Source organism: Kogia breviceps, chromosome 4, assembly GCF_026419965.1.
Source record: "Kogia breviceps isolate mKogBre1 chromosome 4, mKogBre1 haplotype 1, whole genome shotgun sequence".
NCBI classification, from domain to species: domain Eukaryota; kingdom Metazoa; phylum Chordata; class Mammalia; order Artiodactyla; family Physeteridae; genus Kogia; species Kogia breviceps.
Genome location: NC_081313.1, coordinates 106,947,899 through 106,968,564, shown reverse-complemented (window position 1 = coordinate 106,968,564; position 20,666 = coordinate 106,947,899). Strand labels below are relative to the sequence as shown.

The 20,666-nt window shown below is 40.4% G+C and overlaps 1 protein-coding gene across 2 annotated transcripts; it reads right to left on the bottom strand.

The window, feature by feature from the left end:
* Nucleotides 1-1,965: 1,965 nt before the first annotated feature.
* ISOC1 (isochorismatase domain containing 1) lies at nt 1,966-20,079 on the bottom strand. 2 transcript variants are annotated; one of them, XR_010840218.1, is made up of 5 exons: nt 19,682-20,047; nt 9,920-10,039; nt 9,007-9,819; nt 7,640-7,756; nt 1,966-2,214 (listed from the first exon to the last, which is right to left on the bottom strand). XR_010840218.1 is itself a non-coding variant. In XM_059060420.2 (5 exons), the coding sequence occupies exons 1-5, from the start codon at nt 19,982-19,984 to the stop codon at nt 2,068-2,070; spliced, it is 891 nt and encodes a 296-aa protein (XP_058916403.1). In that variant the 5' UTR covers nt 19,985-20,079; the 3' UTR covers nt 1,966-2,067. The 2 variants fall into 2 exon arrangements, 1 of the variants encoding a protein (XP_058916403.1); XM_059060420.2 differs by having other exon boundaries at nt 9,616-9,819; nt 19,682-20,079.
* Nucleotides 20,080-20,666: the final 587 nt, after the last annotated feature.

The window sequence follows — 20,666 nt, the reverse complement described above, 5'->3', positions numbered from 1 at the left end:
TTGTACTGACATTCCTGAACATTTGACATAATTCAATTCACTTTTACTGAAAGGTTATGATATGTCTGATTTTGTACCAGACCCTAAGCTTCCTTGGGGCATCTTTCTATCCTCAGCACACATTTAGAACTTAGTAGGTTCTCAAAATGAGTTTACAGAATGAGTATAGAATAAATGCACAGGTCCTGCTTTCAAGAAGCTTAGAATCTAGTGGGAAAGACAGATTTTAGCCCAGTGAAACTCATTTCAGATTTCTAACCTACTGAACTGGAAGATAATAAATTTGAGTTGTTTTAAACTCAAAGTTTGTAGTAATTTAATATGGTAGCCATAGGAAACTGACTCAAGTTCACAGAATTGTTTCAGTTGTAAAAAGGCTTCATTGGGGTGGTGTTTCATGAGAGGAAGGGCCAGGACTCAGTGGAGGAAAACAGGTGATGTTAGTTAAATCCTTGCTACTCATAAAGTATGGTTGGTCTCTTCTGAGCAGGGCTGGTAGAAACTGTTTTTTTTTTTTTTTTTTGGAAATGCAAAATGTCAGGCACAGAAGCCAGACCTATTGAACCAGAGTCAGCATCTTAACAAGATCCCCCCGGTGAGTTGTATTCATATTAGAGTTTGAGAAGCACAAGGTTAAATTTATTAAAAACTATTTTAAAATGTGTAGAAATCTTTGATTCTTCTTTTTTGACACACAAGTTTGCTGGAAAAAAGATTTAAACATAACCCTCAGAAGAATGCTAGATTGCTGTTTGTTACACTGACCAGAAAAAAAAAAAAAGTCTCCTGCTCTTAAATAAGAAGGTCCTTCAATAAAATCCATTTACCCCCATGGACAAAACATTTTCCTTCTTCGAAAATTTCCAAGAGTTGAAAGATTACAAATGTCAAAAATTTTATACCTTTAAATAAGTATTAGAATCCCTGGAAGAGTACTCAAAGAGCCATGCTGTGGCAGACAAAAGAACTTCATTCACATAATACGTTTTCTTTAATTACTTTAATATAAAAGACACCAATGTTTCATATTTCACATAATATTTTTTTAAAAGTTTTAAAACCCTATAATAAGTATTTAATGAAAATAAATTTATTGAATGGTAGTAATGACTGCAAAAGTAATACTACCAAATCATTACTGAGGCCTTTTGCATTAACAGTAATTGGAAGGTAGGTGGAAAAAATTTCAAACAAGAATATGGATGTTTTAAAACTATATTTTATCCAGCCTTTATCTTTTTGCTAAATCTTGTGCATATTAGAAGATGTATTCAAGATGGTTATAAAGCTATTCAGCTAAAGTAATACTTCAAAGATCTTAAAACAGCCCTCCACTAATGATATGGTGTTGCAAATCCTCCCATCTGCTTACAAAATTAAAACAAGCAATGAGCGAATGAGTCTTCCTGGGTAAAAGATTCAGTTAAAAAAGAACATTAACAGAGAATTAGTGATGGTGAGCAGAATGAGAAAATTAGCATAATTAATTAGCATAATTATGTTAAAATTATTCAACATAACTTTGTCTGGTTAAACCAGTGCAACATAATAAATAACTTGACTGCATTGTGAGTGAAAGGGGTAACACGATCCAGAGTCCTGTTTTTAAATTCTCGTTTAATAATCCTATTTCAATCAACCCGTAAAGTAAAAGCACTGAATCCACATTAACATTATAACATACATCTTACAATAATACAAAAGTCAAACTATTACTGGTAGATCTTTGTCTTTAACTGTGCACAATTTAAGAAAATTTCACAAGAGTGTGCACTTTTGAAAGTATGATCAGTGTATATGGTATAGAGAAAACAGGCACCTCCATTATAATTTTTTTAATAAATAAAAGCACATTAGCATAAAAAGAAGGTAAGCAGCACCTGAAGCCTTTGACATTTGTAACTAAATGCTGGTACCCAAACAGTATAATTGGTTAAGTTTTACTAAGAGGCGCAAAAAAGGAGCCAATTTTTGACTTAACATTTTAATTCTACTAGAGACATGAGCTTGTCTGGGCTTACAGTCCTGTCACCTGATGGTGAGTAGCATACCAGTTCTTCACATGTCTTATACTTTGGAAAGCAGACCTGACTCTGGAGCACTCGCCTTAATTAGATTCTGAATTTCCTTGAATTTTGGATGGTCTTTATCAGCCACCAGCTGTAGCAGAACAGCTTCACTTGTAGTCACTATGATCCCAGTTCGAGCCAGACGCTTTAAAAAAAAAAAAAAAGACAATTCAAGAAATTATGCATGAGAATGAACACTGTATTAAAACAGCAAAAAGCATGGCAGGACACAATGATTAGTGTCCTCTATCAAAACCATGGCCCTTAGCCATACCATCAAATTCAGAGATGAGGAGAGATTTCAAACTAGCCACACCACAAACCCTTTATGATGGTTCTCAATATTAGTAATAACAACTAGAAACAAGTAAGAGAATAGGCAGCCAATATTCTCACTTGCCAATATTCTCACTTATATGCACCAGGGACAGAGGGAAATCAAGGCTAAGGACTGTAAAACAATGATTCTTAATTTCTTTTTTTCCTCTCTCCAAATAGCTGACATTAAACTGCATGCCCTTCCCATAAGTAAGAAATGCTGGTGGTAGAGGAGCCTCATGTGAAGTTTAAGAATGTGCCCCTGGATGATCACAGAACCACTACCATTGCCACCACTGTAAGCTTTTTAGAATCATAAACAGGAGTATAAAATTTAAGGTTGTATAGAGTTTCACTGACAGGTGAAAGAACATCCTTGCCAAATTGTTCCAGTGGAATCGTAAAAAAGAGCTAAGGACAGAAATCTCAAGGAAGGGGATGAGAGAAAGGGAAGGAGGAGGGCAAAGAAGAGAAAGTGGAGATAAGGGTGGGAGGAGAATTCTAGAAGAGATCCATTTTCTGGATGTATTTATCAGAAACCTTAGGGAAAAAAACAGACCAACTGTTTGTTACCCCAAGTAACATTCACTGTAAGAGCCTTACAAGATGAGGTGGTTAGACACGATTTCTATGCAAGTTAGAGGAAAAGACATGGATCAGTGTCTCGTCATAAAGGGAGTCACCTGAATAAACAGGACATCCCAATGGAGCCAAAGTAAACCCTTCAAATGGCTGCAGATCCAGAGACCCAGCCTTCCCACTGGCAGACTCTTCCTTTTTATCCCCAAGGATGCAGAAGGGAGTGTAAGCCATAGCCTACTTATCAGATAGCAAGCTTGGACCTCAAACACCAGCACAGGAGTGTGCAGAGCAGGCAGACCACAGCTCTGGAGAAATGAAAAAACAGCAGAGGGTTACAGAGGAAAGAGGAAGAAATAAGTGAGGCTGCTAGTGTCCTTTACGTTGGGACAAATCCCAGAGGATGAGTCATCACTGAGTTCTTTAAAGACTTCTGGAGACTAATTTCCTCCTCCTTGCTTTTCAGTCAACTCCTGACTACCATATTAAACACTCAGAAATCTCAAAGGACTGTGTGCTTGCTTCAGACAGCAGGGTGGGGAATAAGACTAGCTGCAGCTCGGTGCCGTGAATGTTCAGCCATCCAAACGCAGCTCTCTCCCTGGCTGCCCTGCCTTCCTTACTGCTCCCTGTTGAATCAATGGACTTTCAATCAGTCAGTCTGAATCGGAATCATATTTTCAATGTCTGTGAAAGTGACTTCTATATTCCAAAGTGCAAACAAAGGTCAGTTCTCAGTAATCTTTCTAGTTCCTTCATGAGGCAGGAAGGACAGAAAAACTGTTTTCAGGTCTGAGGAAGAAATGTGATGACCCAGGAAGAAGGCAGCTTTTTTCCATAGTGCTCTCCTGACCAGACTAGAGCAGCACCGGATCCACCCTAAGCCAACAACCCTCAGGGATGCTATGAGTCCGTACACCGTGGCAGGGGCAAGCTGGGACACTAGAGGCACACACACAAAAAAACACTTTAGTAAACAGAAACTTACATAAAATTATTTAACTTCAAGACTGAGATATGCCCAATATTGATTGCATTCGAAAGTAATCAAGCCAAGAACCTGTGTTACGGGAAGGCGTGGCTCACGCCTTTGCTAAGAATGTAAAGTCTTTAGATCAGACTAACAGATCTTCCCACGGTGCCTTCCCAGCCCCAACCTAGAAGCGTACCCGAGCAGAAAGAGAATAGCAGCACTTTTTCCAGACACCGGCAGGTTCCTGCCCAACACTCTGAGCTATAAGGACACCTACAATACTGGTCCCACACTCACTTTATCTCCTGGCTTTAGAAGGGGAAATTAAAACTCCAGCTGTTTAATGCAAATGGTACATGGCTTAATAGGCTTCCTGAGTTCTTCCCTTACACTTGCAAAACCATTCCAACTAGGCCAAAGGAAAGGAAAGGTTACTCAGACCCACAAACCTAAAATTGCAAGAACACAAAGCCAAGACAGCCTCAGAGAGGGTGCGGGGGAAAAAAAGACTAAACCCATTAAATTCCCAAGCAACACTAACAACTGCCCCGAAGTACAAGGACATCAAGTTCAAGAGACGGTTTTATTCTATCTCATCTCACATCTACTCTACAATTGTAAGTTGAAAGAAAAATGTCTGACAGATGATAGGTGCTCAAACAATTCTGTGGAATAAAGCACACACCACAGATCCTGGCAGAGAAGTTTTAATAACGGTAACTATAAATCTTATTAGTACAATGGTCTTAACAGGCAATATGGGGAGTCTCAGGAATGACCTCATGACCTTAAGTAGTTGTGTTCTCAAGGAAAAAAGAAGGGGAGAGGACCAGATCTCTATTTCACTTTCATAGTCACAGAAGAAAAAAGGAAACTTAACATTTCTCCCAAGGACTGAGGGACTAAAACACCTCCATAGCAAATTAAGACTAAGAGGAAAAATCTGAAATGTGGCACACATCTTCCCCCTTCACCACCTGACCTGCTTCTTCTCTCCCTTTCAACCTCAGCACTGTAAGCCAAGGCAATTCTGGCTGCTCCAGGCTCTTCCAAATCCACCCCAGACCATATTCCTTCCCTCCTCAGAACTTCTCAGGACTAGTCCCTTCTGGGTCTTGGATGCTGATATATACTTATACATTTCTGATCAGATGAACCTCATGAAGACAACAAAAACAAATAATAGCTACAGTAAAAATAAAAGCAACAGCTAACATTTGAGTGTTTACCATATCAGACACTGTACTAAGTGCTATCAATACATTACTTCATTTAATCTTCACAACAATCCTCCCACATAATGACTATTATTTCTATTTCACAGTCAACAAAAAATTAATCCGTCAATCTAAGAAAGAAACAGATGAACCTATTTGCAAGGCAGGAATAGAGACACAGACTTAGAGAACGACATGTGGACACATCGGGGGAAGGTAAGGGTGGGATGAATTGGGAGATTAGGATTGACATATATAAAGCACAGGAAGCTCAGCTTGGTGCTTTGTGATGACCTAGATGAGGGGGAGGGAGGTCCAAGAGGGAGGGGACATAGGTACACATATAGCTGACTCACTTCATTGACCAGCAGAAACTAATACAACATTGTAAAGCAATTATACTCCAATTAAAAAAAAAGAAGAAATGAAAACTTCTATTCAAGCCAAAGTGAGGATTATAACCTGGGAACAGCCCCTCAGAAAGCTCTGAGAACTGGTCCACCCATTAGAAGTCAAAGCACAGTTACATAAATTGAGACAGAGGGCTGTACATTAAATGACCTATTATTGACAGTTTACATAATCCAGATCTAAGTGCCATTGTGGTGGGTCATGTGACCCTTTAGAAGATCAAAAAGGAATGTTATCTTTTAAGGGGTTGTCTGCTCTTTATGGTTGAGCAGGTATTTCTGCTGATGGGAGGTTTGGTTGATGCATACTTTAGATATACAATGCACAGTAGGGAGGAGAGGAGGCCAAAGGGCAAAGAAAATTTTTCCATCTTTAAATTTTTCTTGTCTTGCCATAAAAATATGAATTTTATTTCACATCACCAATGAGAAATCTGAGGCAAAGATATTAGGTAATTTGTCCAAGGACACAAATTTACAAAATGCCAGAACCTGAATTCAAACCCATATTATCCCTCCACTGTTTAGACTCCTCCTAATCAGTAAGATTACAGACTACTTCTAAAAGAATGAGGCTCAGATGGTAAATGGCTGTTTTTATTCTGAGTCTTGGTAGAACACAGAACTGCCAACAATCAAAATTTTCTGTAATAAATGGCATAATAAAGACGTCTAAAAAACTTGAATGTAAGATAAAAGTTCTTGAAATCTCTTTACAAGCAAGGAAAATTTTTGGTTTTGTATGTTCTTAGTTTTTTGCTTCCTTGGAAACACTTCAAGTTCTGGACCTCAGCATTACCATAAAGGTTATCAAAGAAGAAAAGAGCTGCCTGCCAAGGTAGTACGGATCTGACAGTGGAAGTGTTTAAACTCAGATTACTAAGGAAATTTGAAAAGTGGAAGCTAACTATGACTGTAAGAACAGCGTAAAGATCTCTGCTGAGAGGGGAAGAAGCAACACTTAGTATCTAACTAACCAGAGAACCCAGTAGTCCAGGTGGACTTGAAAATAGTTGAATAAAATAAATAAAACCATTTCCACCTATAATCGCAAAATAGGACTCACTGCTCAGGAATAAGATGGCCAACCAGGGCCTTAAAACCACTGCTGCTGCCAGCTACCCACCTGCTTCTGCAGCAGCCCTCCCCACTGACTTGAGTCTCCTTTCTTTCCTCTCTTTCTTATTTGCCCAACTCACCACCCTAGGGAACATTTTAGGCTAGAGAGATAGATGATTGAGCAATCCTACAGAGAAAGTGGCTCACAGGTCAGCTTATGCATGGAACACTGGAGGGTCTCAAAAAAAAATCGACATTTCCCATTCTCAATAAAAATAATCAGTTAAAAACTCAGCAATTCAATCCAGATTGACATTACTTTAAAGCTATTACAGAATTAGAATTAAACATGAAAGAGAGATGCACAATGCAGAGTGAAGGCTTCAAAGGATTAATTGCGGGAGTTTGTTTTTCAACAGTGTCAGAATAGGCAATGCTTACGTAAGGCTACTGTTATGCAACACTGATGAAAGTCATCAACTCCCTGACTCTGAAGTTCATCTTGACACTCCACGCAGAGAGCCATTAAACACTGTGTGTGAGTGGTGCCCACAGTCGGAGACACACCTCCTATTCTCAGAAATTGAAGTCTGAGGAAATCTAACACATGGCTGAACCAGGCTTCGGCCCACCATACCCTAGGTGTTGGCTAGACCCTGGCCGAGTTAAGCCTAGGTGAGCTGTTTTTAATCTGCAAATCTTTCAGTAGTTCAGAGTAAGCTTACTGGAATACCTCTTAGTTCATGTGCAAAACTAGCAAAGTTACGACAGATGTAAAGGAGCGTTTGGCATCACTAGACCTCTGGAAATAAAGACAGAAGATGTAAAACAGGGTATGAGGGTAAGACCTCAGAGGTTTGTCGTGCGTAGCAGAAACCCTGGAAATCAGTCTGACTGTTGTCAGACCAAGCTCAGATTTAAGAGGTAAATCTTTCACTGCTGTGACGTATTTAATACTATCCAAATTTACGTGGAAGCCTTGGCTAATGATTTATTTTAAAGCAGGACAATTACCTCAAGAGCAAACATCCTGTCCATCATGCTTCTCGACGACGTGGCATCAGCGACAATATGAACCTCGATCCCTCTGCCAACGAGCTCCAGAGCTGTCTGTTGGATGCACACATGAGTCTAGTAGGAAAGTAAAAACCATATGTAATAACATGGTAAACTACAAGTATTTTACAAATGTGCAGCAACATGGTAGAGCAGAAAGAGCACTACAGGTCTAATGTCCACATCTAGTTTTGCCTCCAACTCACTAGTGAGCTTGAGCATAAACAACATTTCTGGCTTTGGCTGCCTCTTTCTTAAGTCAGGGACTGCATTACATCAATGTTCTTTGTACTGGGAACCTTGAACATATTCTTAGAGCTCTGTGAGCACTTTTTTTAAAGATTTTCATCTATGTCATCTGGAGGACCTTCATATGGCTGACTACTACCACTCAGTTTTGATGCCACTTGCAGTTGGGTTTATTTCTGTATTCACACCAAGTGCCTAACACAAAGAACGTGTTTGCAGTACTGCCAATTGAGATAATGGTGGGAAAACTGAGTTGTTATAAGGCACCCAGTAGTAAAGGTAGGCCAAGTTAAAAATAACTTGTAGCACAGGCAAAAAATATCCCGTATACATCACCAGAAAATGAATTATACAGATTCCATCTTTATAAGTATGAACTTGTAACAATTTATCAGCAGAGAATAAAGAGTAAAAACATGCTCCAACAATAAGTGAATTATATAACCAATTAAAGCAGATTTTAATAATGCCAACCAACCTTATCTTCATATGACAAGAGGGCTGTGGAGAATTATCAACTGACAACTCATTAAAATTAGCACTGGAAGACTGCTCAAAGATGATTTTGATTAGACATGAAGTCTAATGATGAACAAGCAAGAAAAGTGCAAAAGTCAGCATTTGGTGTGACATATTTATACAAATAGGCTTCCTTTATTTTATCATTATTTAAGTCAAAATACAGAAATATTTAATATATATCTAAACCTGAGGCTACATCTTCTACTATTAAAACCTACTACTCTGAAACCTACCATCAAAACATCATGGATGTCTTAAATTAATATTATCTGGATTTCACTGTTTTTATGGTTTTCATAATTTTAAAATTTTAGCTCAAGAGGTGTTAAAAAGCTATGAATAAATACTTATATTCTGTTTCTACATGTCAAAAAAACAAACCAAACAAAAAATCATTTTAATCAGCATTAGGAATCCACGAATATTTTTTTTCCTTTAAAAAAATAAGTACACATGATTCAAATGTGAAGGACAACGAACTACATGACTTCTAAGGTTTTTCTAGAACAAAAACATGACCAAGGTGAGCTCCTATAACACATAAACAAACATACTGTCTTTGGTGAAAATGTGTTCCAAAAGCTGGGGTTCAAAGTAAAGGCCCGGGCTTCCCTGGTGGCGCAGTGGTTGAGAATCCTCCTGCCGATGCAGGGGACATGGGTTCGTGCCCCGGTCCAGGAAGATCCCACATGCCGCGGAGCAGCTGGGCCCGTGAGCCATGGCCACTGAGCCTGCACGTCCGGAGCTCGTGCTCCGCAACGGAAGAGGACACAACAGTGAGAGGCCCTCGTAACGCAAAAAAAAAAAAAAAAAAAAAAAAGTAAAGGCCCAAGAATCAATCAACCTAGATTCAAATGCAGCTTCATCTAACTTTAACTAACTCTATGACCTTGGGCAAGACACATAGCACCTGTGTTTGAGTTTTCTCACCTACAATATGAGACCAAAAGTACTTAGCTCAGAGGATTACTGTAAGAGTTCAACAAATTAATATATATAAAGTGTTTAGATCAGTGCCATGCAAGTAGTCAACACTTAAAAAAACGGTAGCTATTTTTTATCAGTTACCTACATGGTATTCTATATACAAAATTACATTCTGGAAATAACAAGTTTTCTTCTACAAATGATATTGTGTCCAAAACAGAACAAGAGGTACTCACTTCTACTCCAAATAACACAACACTCCTGACTCCAGGAATCTCTGCTAATGCTGCTTCTACTTCTGGTAATACCATTGAAAACTTGGTCTTTGGAAGTACAAGTTTTACACCCGTTAAATCAATTTCTTGAACAGTGCTTCCAAGACCTTTAGGGTACTGTTCTGTTACAATAACTGGAATTCCTAAAATCCGGGCCCCTTGTAACTGGAGGAAAAAAAAAAACACAAAGATAAGTAGCAATATACATATGTTTGTGTATGAATCATGCTTTAGCAAATTGGAAAAAATGAACAAGCAAGCATACCAATCTCTGTCCCACACTAATAATATCTCCAAAATACTTGATGGCTGGTCTGAACCTTTCCTGCATATCACAGCAGAAAAACACAGTGCTTGAAGGTGTAAGATTTCCCAGGGTAGTGAGCTGAAGAAAAAAGAAAAAAAGAATGATTTAGCATTTGTTATACAATGACATTTATTTTCAGCTGGAGGTCAGTAAAGAGAGAAAAGCATTCCTACTGTTTGACCCATTAAATCCATTTCTACAACTATTGTCTAAGAGAAATGATATGAATAACAGGAAAAAAAAATATCCCCAAAGATGTCCACTGAATTGCTTTTAATAGTGAAAATTAGAAATAAATCAAGAACCAACAATACAAAAATGATTTCACAAATTTTAACACATTCACATGACAAACATTTTTTAGCCTATTAAAATAACATATGTATATGTTTTCAAAAAGTGTGCACCACCTAAGAAGAAATGCCATAATCTAATGTTAATTTTAAAAGCAGAGCACAGTTCAATAGTATTTCAATAATATAAAAATATGAATAAAAAGTAGAAGCAAATATATGAAAATATGAACACGTGGTTATATAGTTGGGGATGTTGATAACATTTTTTCTTAATCCCTTTCTTTTATTTTTCAAATGCTATTTTAAAACATTTGCTAAATGTTATTTTAAAATATGTATTACTTTTATAATAAAAAAAACAGTAAAAAACTTAAATCTGATGATGGCATTGCTTACAAGAACAAAGAATAAAATTTAAATAATCTGTAGCAAAGATTATGGAACAAAAAACTAAGAAACCAGAAACAAATCTAGATATATTGCTATCATCAACACAGAAATATTAAGTTGATATTCTCAAGAATAACTTCTTAGGGCTTCCCCGGTGGCGCAGTGGTTGAGAGTCCGCCTGCCGATGCAGGGGACGCGGGTTCGTGCCCCAGTCCGGGAAGATCCCACATGCCGCGGAGCGGCTGGGCCCGTGAGCCATGGCCGCTGAGCCTGCGCGTTTGGAGCCTGTGCTCCGCAACGGGAGAGGCCACAACGGTGAGAGGCCCGTACGGCAAAAAAAAAAAAAAAAAATGCAATGAAATGATGCCAAGCACATCACCACTGTCAAATGGAAAGACATAAATTTGACATCTGAATTCTTACACATATTTATCACAATCGGGAAAATCAATGAATTAAGATGAAAACTGGGTATTAGATTACCATGCTTTACATTAATTGCTGTAGTTGGTCTCTTATGACAACTTGGGCCCAATATGGATCTACCAAAAAGTGAAAAATCACTGTTGAATACAAGAATTTAATTCTTAAAAGTCCATGGTACTTTTCTTTCTACCTTCTCAAATTAGAGAAAGCTCTGGAAAGGATGCAGTCTGATCATGAATGAACCCATGCCACTACTCTTACTAGGCACCCTGTAAGTCTTCCCTCTAATTACCCTAAACCACCCACAGACAATAATTACTCATAATTTTATAGAGGAACCTGAGTCCTGATTACATGGTGGTGGCTTCACCACCAGCCTGGCCCTAGACTCTGCCTTAGTATCCGTGCACATGGCACACTCCCAAGAAACAATTACTACAAGAATTAAATGAATCATCAAAAGGAATCTTTTATCCTTAACAGTATGACTGTTCTAGTCAGTCTGCACTTTTATTTATCTGTGTCCTGGTCTGAAGGACTTCGGCCCCTTAATCTCCCTGTGGTATTAACTCTATAGGTGTGCACTGATTAACCATGTGCAGTCCAACACCAAGTTCATGTCAGAATGCGAGTGCCATCTTTAATTCTAACACTATGTGGAGGGTCTTCCTACTCTGCCAATAAAGTATGTTTAAAATAAATATTCAAGCATCTTAAATTACATATGCCATCTTTGGCTGCTTCCTTACTTAAATTTTTAATGCAAGTACCATGCTTCCATTTTGGTCATTATCAAAAGCAATGAGTCTGATGTATATGTAAGTACTTAGGGTACTTTGTTGAAAACCAGTCACTATGACCATGTATCTTAAATTCTCAGTAAACATTAAATCTTAGCTCAAAAGGCTTAAAATCCATATATATATATTCTTTTAGAAATTTGAACCAGGGGTCCCTAATCAACCACAATGTGTTGAGGGGACACTATGAAAAGCAGTTTAGCTGTAACTGTCTTGTTTCAAGTAACGGTAATGCACCTTAGCAATCTTGCCATTCTACCACATGGGAATACCAGCAAGCAGGCAAAATAAAACTCCCAGGCAGTTGCCTAAGTATGCTGGATGGCCATGCACTAACACACAGGCTACACTTGCTTCGATCTCCAGCTTTCAGATCTTATCTCAGACTGTACTGACTAACTCTGTATACATTCCTGACAAGTTTGGTTGTCTGGATTATAAATTAACACAGGACTGGAAACAGCAAATCTGAAAGGAAACTGCTGAAGACAGGCAAACTGATTGCAGCAAGAAATAACAGCTGAGGAAGAAAAGATTAAAAATACAATAAAAACAGATCAAAACTCAACTAGTTCTCAGTCTAGACTCCAATGAAGGAGTAACAAGCTGTATGTAAGTTATAAATTGGGACAAAATCATTTTATCACACTCATTAAGAAAATAAGTACATGATGTTTTAGGACTGCCATATAAAATGGTCAAAATATTGAAAATTGGGATATTTAAAGGAATAAAACCTTACCTACAAAGAAATCCTAGAATATTCAGACTTGTGGCCTCCTGGGGTTCCTGTTACCTGGTGCTTCCCTATACCTCATTTCAGCTGTGAGGTATCTGTTCTAGGCAGGGGACCACATCAGACATATGTCATATTAGACACAGATTGAGGAGGTCAGAAAATGCAGCCCTGAAATCCTTAGCACCCTGAAAATCCTTTCTAGTAGAGGAATTCATCATCTATAAACCTTCAGTTAAAGAAAGAAACCATAGAGATAAGCAGGTGAGGCATATTTTTATGCAGAGATCACTGGTTATAATTTCATGAAACAAAAATGCCTTAGATATTCTCCTCTCCAGGAGTTGACATCCCCTTGAATATGACCTGCACTTAGTAATTTGCTTCTTCAGAGTATAGAGAGAGGGTAACGGTGAACAGGGCCTCAGCCAGGCGATCAAGATTGAGGTAATCCATGGTGACAGTATTCAGCTTTGATATGTGATGAGAATGACCTTCATGATCTTCCTCTCAAAATCTCACAACCCTGGTTGAAGCATGAGGAAAACATCAGATAAACCCCAAATGAGGTCATTCTACAAAAATATCTAATCAGTACTCCTTAAAACTGTCAAGGTCATTAAAAACAATGAAACTCTGAGAAACTGCCATAACCCAGAGGAGTCCAAGGAGACATGACAACTAAATGTAATCGGTATCCTGGATTGGATCCTGGGACAGAAAAAGGACATTAGGGAAAAGCTAGTGAAATCTGACTAAAGTGTGGCACTCAGCTTATAGTAATGTACCAATGTTGGTTCCTTAGCTGTGACAAATATGCCACAGTAATGTAAGATGTCAGCAAGAAGGGAAACTAGGTCAGGTAATACAGGAGCTTTCTGTACTATCCTTTGCAACTTCGTTGTAAATCAACACTATTCTAAAATTAAAAGTTTATGAAAAAAAAAAAGGTCTCCCTATGCCACAATAGTAGTAGGGGGAAAAGGCGCTACTTGATGAATAAACTCCATATCTTACAAGACAGAAGAAGGAGGATTTGAGGCTACCAAAACAAAAAACAAACAAATAAAAAACTACTGAAAAACTCTAACCAAACCCCTCCCATCCACCCCAAATCCACATGAATTTCAGTAATTGTTGTTAAATTACACACCAACTCTATAATTCAGGGACTTCATAACTTAACCCAGAAATTCCTCTTAAACCAAACTAAAAGTACATAACTAAAAGTGCTGCTCATTGTCAAACATGTTGCAACTGCGAGATAGCAAATTAAAAGTGACCTTGACCAAGTGCCATCACGAGTAAAAGCGAAGCAATTACAGATCAACACACATTCAAGAAGTATGAAGAAATCACATATAAAAATAAATGTGTATATACACACACCTTCATATATTTATATACATAAATCGCTACACATACACATATACATAACAAATATGTATTTCAATATACATATTTCAATACAAAAAGTTGATCACAACCAATGGCTTCCTCAAGCAACAGTTTAAAGAGATAAATTTCAAGTATAAATTTTTTGTCCACTTTCTTAAGAACTGTCTTAGCTGGCATTCAACCTTAGATTTAATATTCAAAAGACTCTTCATCCCCAAGTCTCATTATTATCACGATCATAAGAGTATTTACCCTCCTTCACTTCCACATGTGCTCTGACCATTTTCTAACAACGGCTGCTACATCTGCAAGGAATCTGCTCCTCCCTCGCTCAGTTACTCAGGACAGGCACATACACAGTGGCTGGCCTTGCTTAGTGATACATGGTGCCCCAATTCTGTTCTCTCCATAAATGTAATGCATGGTGAGTGTTGTATGTTGAATCGTGTGCTCTAAAATTCATATGTTGAATTCCTAACCACCAGTACTGTACCTCAGAAAGTGGCCTTATTTGGAAATAGTCACTGAAAACATAATTAGTTAAGATGAGGTCATACTGGAGTAGAGTGGGTGCCTAATCCAACATGAGTGGCATCCTTATTAAAAGGGGAAATCTGGGCACAGAGAAGGCCATGTGAACATGAAGGGAGAGATCAAGGTGACGTGTCTACAAGCCACGCAATGCCAAAGACTCCCAACAAACCACCAAAAGCCAGGAGGGAGGCATGGAATGGCTTCTTCTTCACAGCCCTCAGAAGGAACCAAACCTGATCTAAACCCTCCAGAATTATGAGAAAATAAATTTCTGTTGTATAAGCCACTCAGTCTGTAGTATTATACTTTGTTACAGCAGCAACCTAGCAAACGACTACAGTGAGTACACTATATCTTTAGGAATGATTAAAGTTTGGAATTGTAAATGTGATGTTTTCAAAATTTTAGTAGTCTATTATAGTCACAATATAGGCATGATGTGCTTGGGAGAGGGGTCTAGGAGGGGATATGAGGTATCATTATTTCACTGAGAACCTGATTACCACAGGTATAGTAAGGCTTTGTTCCAACACTGACTCAAAACAGAGGTCTGTGACATGACTCTCCCAGGTTACAAGAGGCCTACACAGGACAGCCCAGGGCATTAGAATCTGAGTCCAAATGTCAATTTCACTAATTTCAATTACATGAAATGCAGCTAATCATTAACATCTCCATACAGCTGCTTCTTAATCTGTAACAAAGTAATAAAAATAGTATCTACCTCATAGGGCTATTTCAAGGATTAAATCAGCTTCATGTAAATCAATTAATAAACGTATTAGGTTATTGTGTATCCCCCTCCTATAGGAAACATACGCTCTGAAGGTCAGCACATGTTTAAAATAGTTCTTATGTAATGAGGTTAAAATATCACTTACTACTAAAATCCCTTATGAAAACAATAAATATATAGAAAGAAATACTGATATTGCCTAACTTATGTTAACATAGTCTACAGAATTAAGAAATGATTCATAAAGTGGATTTCTAAACGTCACCGAAAGGCTGACAATTACATGATCTGCTCCTGGCAAAACGGTTTGGGGCTTTTAAATTTATACTGCAAAATAATATTTATTTCACTCATATTTTACAACCTACTCACCTGCTGTAAACACTAATGTCACTTGCATTGAGGTTACAACTCCAGGGAGCTTTCTAACTGCCTAAGGGAAGCCAGCCAACTCCATCAATTTCAGTGTTAAGGACGATGGATTTCTTTAGATTGTACCTGAGGTTGGAGTGAAGGTGAAGCTGGCCAGATCCCAGGAACACAGTGATACCTGAATCTACTACAAACTAAATGAAAGAAAAAATTTCCAAACACAGTTTGGAAATTGTGTTTAGCTCCCACTCAAACACAGTTTATTTATAGGTAGCCTCTAATGTATCCACAACAGGCAAAATGTGTACAATGCTTTGAGCAGTAATCTGCAATGTTAAATTTTTTAAAAAGTGGGCGGGCAGACAATATCATACCCTCGGGATCCAGCTGTTTTCTCCAGTGCCCCTGACACTGTGTGCCCCCCAAGATAGTTCCTGCCTGCTTCTCTAACTCAAGAGTTCTGAGCATTAGCTTATCTACCTGCTCCTCCTGCACGCTCCATAGTAAAGGTTCTGAAATCAAAAATCACCACCTTCCAACTAGCAAGCCCAAGGGAGACCCAAGTCCTTTCCCCTTTCTTTCCAAACCCTGCCTTCTCTCCCTTCTCACCATGTACTCTGGGGTCTCTTCTAACTATAAAATGTCTACACCTCTGTTTAAAATAATCATAATACTAATAAACTTCCAAGAAGTAAAACCTGGAGCAGAATCCCTTCCCAATTAACTACCTCAGGAAAAAGTCAAAATAACCTTCCCAGGGAAGCCCTTATCTTCTGCCCATACAAAGCTGCCAGAGCCTTCCCTCCTACATACCGAAGTAAAATCCTCTCGCTGGTGTCATTCTTACTATGTCCTTTTCTTCCTCTCTTCTACTTGGGCTCTGCCCTCCCTGGTGACAATCTGGAAAAATACACTGGTAGTGGTATGATATCAAATTTACATGAGTTTCCAGGGTTGAATTCTCCATTAGTTAAAACTTGGGAAATACCTTGTGAAAAATGAACACTTATAAGTCATAAAAATGACCTAAATTCCCACTGTATAATCCTCTCATTTACATTTCTTCCCCTGCGTCTCAAAATTCCTTAGACTTCAAGCATTTTGACAAGGCTGAAGACACATAAACCGTGCTTGAAACAGGAACTGTCTTCAGACACTCGGTCACCTGGACAGAATATTTCAGAAAAGAAGACACTGAAAAGTTACCACAGCCTAATACTGGCAATGGGGGTCTTAAAGATCAATCCCCACAGAACCACTAACCAACCACCAGTGCAGACAGTGTGGCACATGCAACCACTGTGTTTTACAAGGTCACTAGCAATGTCAGTCAGACAGGCGTGAAAGCAAACTCGGACCCCTGTGTAAATTAAGAATACATTCTAGAATATATTGTATGTTAGCCAGGGCCACAGAGGCTATAAGGCCTATTCTTGGAGAAATAATAAATGGCATTATTTAAGCTGTGGATTACATGTGGCCAAATATGCTCTTCATCCCTGCCTCTGGGAGAAGGGGCTTATCATACCCAGAGCATGGCCTCACTGACAGGCCACCTTGAGTCTTGCTGAGTGACAGGCATCTGTTCCACAGAAACAATGAATAGCGTCAAAACAAATGATGTTACAAGCTCAAGTTTGCGGCTTGTTTTCCATTCTGCTTGATATTTTCATTAAGCATGAAAAGAGAACATAAATGCTATGGCCAGCTGTAGGACCTTCACACGCTTTGCCATGGAATCTCAGGCAATTTCCTACATGTTCTGCTCTTTGATAAAATGAAGGAGTTAGATTACTAGGTACGGAACAAGAATTGGATCTTACCCATGTTTACATTCACTGGGCCAGGCACTTACAGCTGCCACTCAAATGTGGAGTAACTCTAAGTTCTCATTCAGCCATAAAATGTCCACATCTCTAGGATTACACAGCCAGGTTCCAAAAAAATATAGTAAAACGGTCATGAAAAGAAGTATCTTCCCTTTTCCTTCTGAGAATATCCATACACATATACACACACACATATATATCTCTCTTCATATAAACAGGTATCAGAATAAGTATATGGATATATAGGGTATGTGTGTATATCCCTCCACATTATCTATTTTTAAGTTGGGGGAGGCACCTGGCTGAAGAAGTCAAGCTATTGTGATTACTAAAATGAAAGAATATAAAAATATTTTTAAATACTTTAAAATACATGAAGTATCCTATAACAGATGCTTAAGAATTATTGGACTATTTAGTGGGAAAAATAATAACATTTTTAAAAGAATGGGACAGAGTAGTGATATTATAATTATTATTTTAAACATCACCACAAAACTATATTTTATCTCCAATACCAAGCAAAAGACGTCAAAAGCCACGTGACCTGAATTATATAATGCCTTTTGAGAACGTACAAGACATTTCAGGTATATACATATATTTTATTAACTTCTAAACTGATAAGTTAAAAAGAGTTCTCAGATCCAGGCTTTAAATTTTTCAAAATAAGAAATCCCATTGTTGGGGGAGGGGAAAGTCTTAAAGACTTGGGGAGAGTGCTAGTTTGGCATAACATCTTGTTAGGTAACAACCCACTCTCCCTCCCAACCACTACAGGAAATGTATCACAAAGAAGTCTGCATCCTCAGTAAAGCTCCAGACCTCTTCAGCTAGTATTTGGATTCTCCCCTTTATTAATGGATTTGTCAAAGTTGCATCCAGCTTCTTCCATATTTTGGCAGCAATAATCTAAACAGACTGACAAGGAAAGCTGCAGAGAGGTGTCAGCCATGAAAACTCTTGAAGGCATAAAAATGGGTGGTAGTAAACACCTACCAACCACAACTCTCCCAAGAAAAGGGCAAATTCTAGGGTATCAGACACCAACTGCCTCCCTTTTGGCTCTCCAAAGGTTGACCACAGAATCTCATAGCCTTTGCCTTCTGGTTAAAGTATCTGCTTTGGAAGCTTCTGGCCTTCCTTTGCTATCACTTGCTGGAGTAATAACAAACAAGACCAATTCCACAGACAACTACAAGTGAAAAAAAACCACCAAAAACTACAGAATAGTCGTCAGAAAATGACACTTGAATATTAAAATGCCTTCTAATCCTGAATCCCACATTTCAGTTTGGTCTTCCAAAGAAATGGCTTACCGGTTTCTCAACCAAAAAAAATGGTTGTGGTGTAGTACCTAAAATACACCTTTTGTTCTTGCTTTTCAACAGGATAAATCTTCCGGTGAATCCTCTGAGCTGAGCATAAAAAGAACACAGGAGGCAGATCTGCGTAGTATTAGAGCACGGCGTTTTAAAAATATTAAAAAGGCATAAAATAATCCTCAGGTATGACAACTTTTTCAGCCAGCACGAATGGTCTAGATAAAGTTGGGTATTTAAGAAGGTGCTGCAATGCTGAGTCAAACGACTTTTTCAAGACAGGCAACGTATATATGTAATCAACAGATTCAGTTGACAGTTACTAGGAAGAGGCTAAACAAGGTTATTTCACTTAAGGTTAGGAAAGACTTAAGATCAAAGGAGCTGAAAACTGGGGAAGAGGATGGGTGAAAGGATGAGACTCCTGAAGTTTGTGTTTCCGCAAGTGGTAAACACAACTCCGGGTACAAACCCTAAGGCCGATACTCCCCACAATCTCTTTTCCCTGGTTCTGCATCACCCCAAATAAAAACACAGCTACTCTGCACAGCCCTTCGGATACGCAGGAGGATGGGACTGGCTCCCGACACACAAAGCAGATGCGGGCGGCTGAGGACCACACACGTGGGGGCGTTCGCGCGCGCCGCCAATAGCCGGGAGGCCCACGCCCCGTCCTCGGCCGAGGACAGCCGGTGACCGTCACTTTCGGACAGGCGCCTTCGCTGGGCCATCCCGGAGGCTTGCGACAGCGGCACGGCCCTTCCCAGCGGGCGAGGCGCGCAGGGCCCGCCGCCGCGGGGCACCTGAGGAGCGCCGCGGGGACGCGGACGCACGGGGACCAGGAGCTGCGGCTCGGCGCGCGGCCCTCCCGCGGGACCCACCTGGATCTGCAGCGGCACGAGGCGCACCTTGCAGCGCTCGCTCACCGCGAAGCCCTTGGGCAGGTCCACGTACTGGCCCCACTCCTCCGCGAAGAGCTGCACCACGAATTTGCGGTGCATGTCGATCTGGTCGCCGTACAGACTGAGGAACTTCTGGATGAGCAGCTCGTAGCCCGCGCCGTGCGGCACGACTGAGGGCCGCGCGAAGACCGAGAAGCAGAAGAGTACGGGGACCGTGCCCGACGGCGCCCCCGCGCCACCGCCGCTGGGGAGCGCCGGGACCGCGGGCTCCGCCGCCGCCATGTTCCCCGAGCGTCTGCTAGCTCCGAAACCGCGAGGCGCAGACACCGCCGGCAGTCGCGGCCCCGCCTCCCCGCGCCGCCTGTCGCCTGCTCTAGAAGGCGAGGGGGCGGGTCCTGGCGGCCGCGACTCCCGCGCCCTCCTCCCTGCCCGGCGGAGGGCGGACCCTACGGAGGGCCGGGCTGTGGGGCCGGCGCTCCGGCGAGCGCCCCCTCCAACTTCCGGCGGCGCGCGGTCCCTCCGGCGGGCCGCGAGGGGCCCAGTCGCCTCGCAGACCCTCGACCTGCCTGTGCTGTCCGGTGCTCTAGTCCTCAGAGGAGATCTGTGGCCCGCCTTCCACCCCGCTCCGCCCACCGTCGAGCGGTGTGCTCCGGAAGTTAGGGCCTGTGCTTGGGGACACGGGGCTGCCCGGCTAAAACTGCTGGGACGCGTTACCTGTCGGTCTTGGTCAGAGGCAGGCAGTCCTTGAGAACAGCGGCAGTAATCTTAAAACCTATCGGGCAGGCTGATCGATGCCCTAAGAAGAGCGGTGGGAGTTGATGCTTCCTTAGGAGGGCCATCCGAGACTCAGAATTTCATGTTTTTCCACCCCATGAAACACAGTTATCTCTCTAGTCGTGGATTTGAGGTCTTGCCCTCCCTTTATCTCAACCCAATTTCCAGGAGAAACTGGATGGGGAATTGC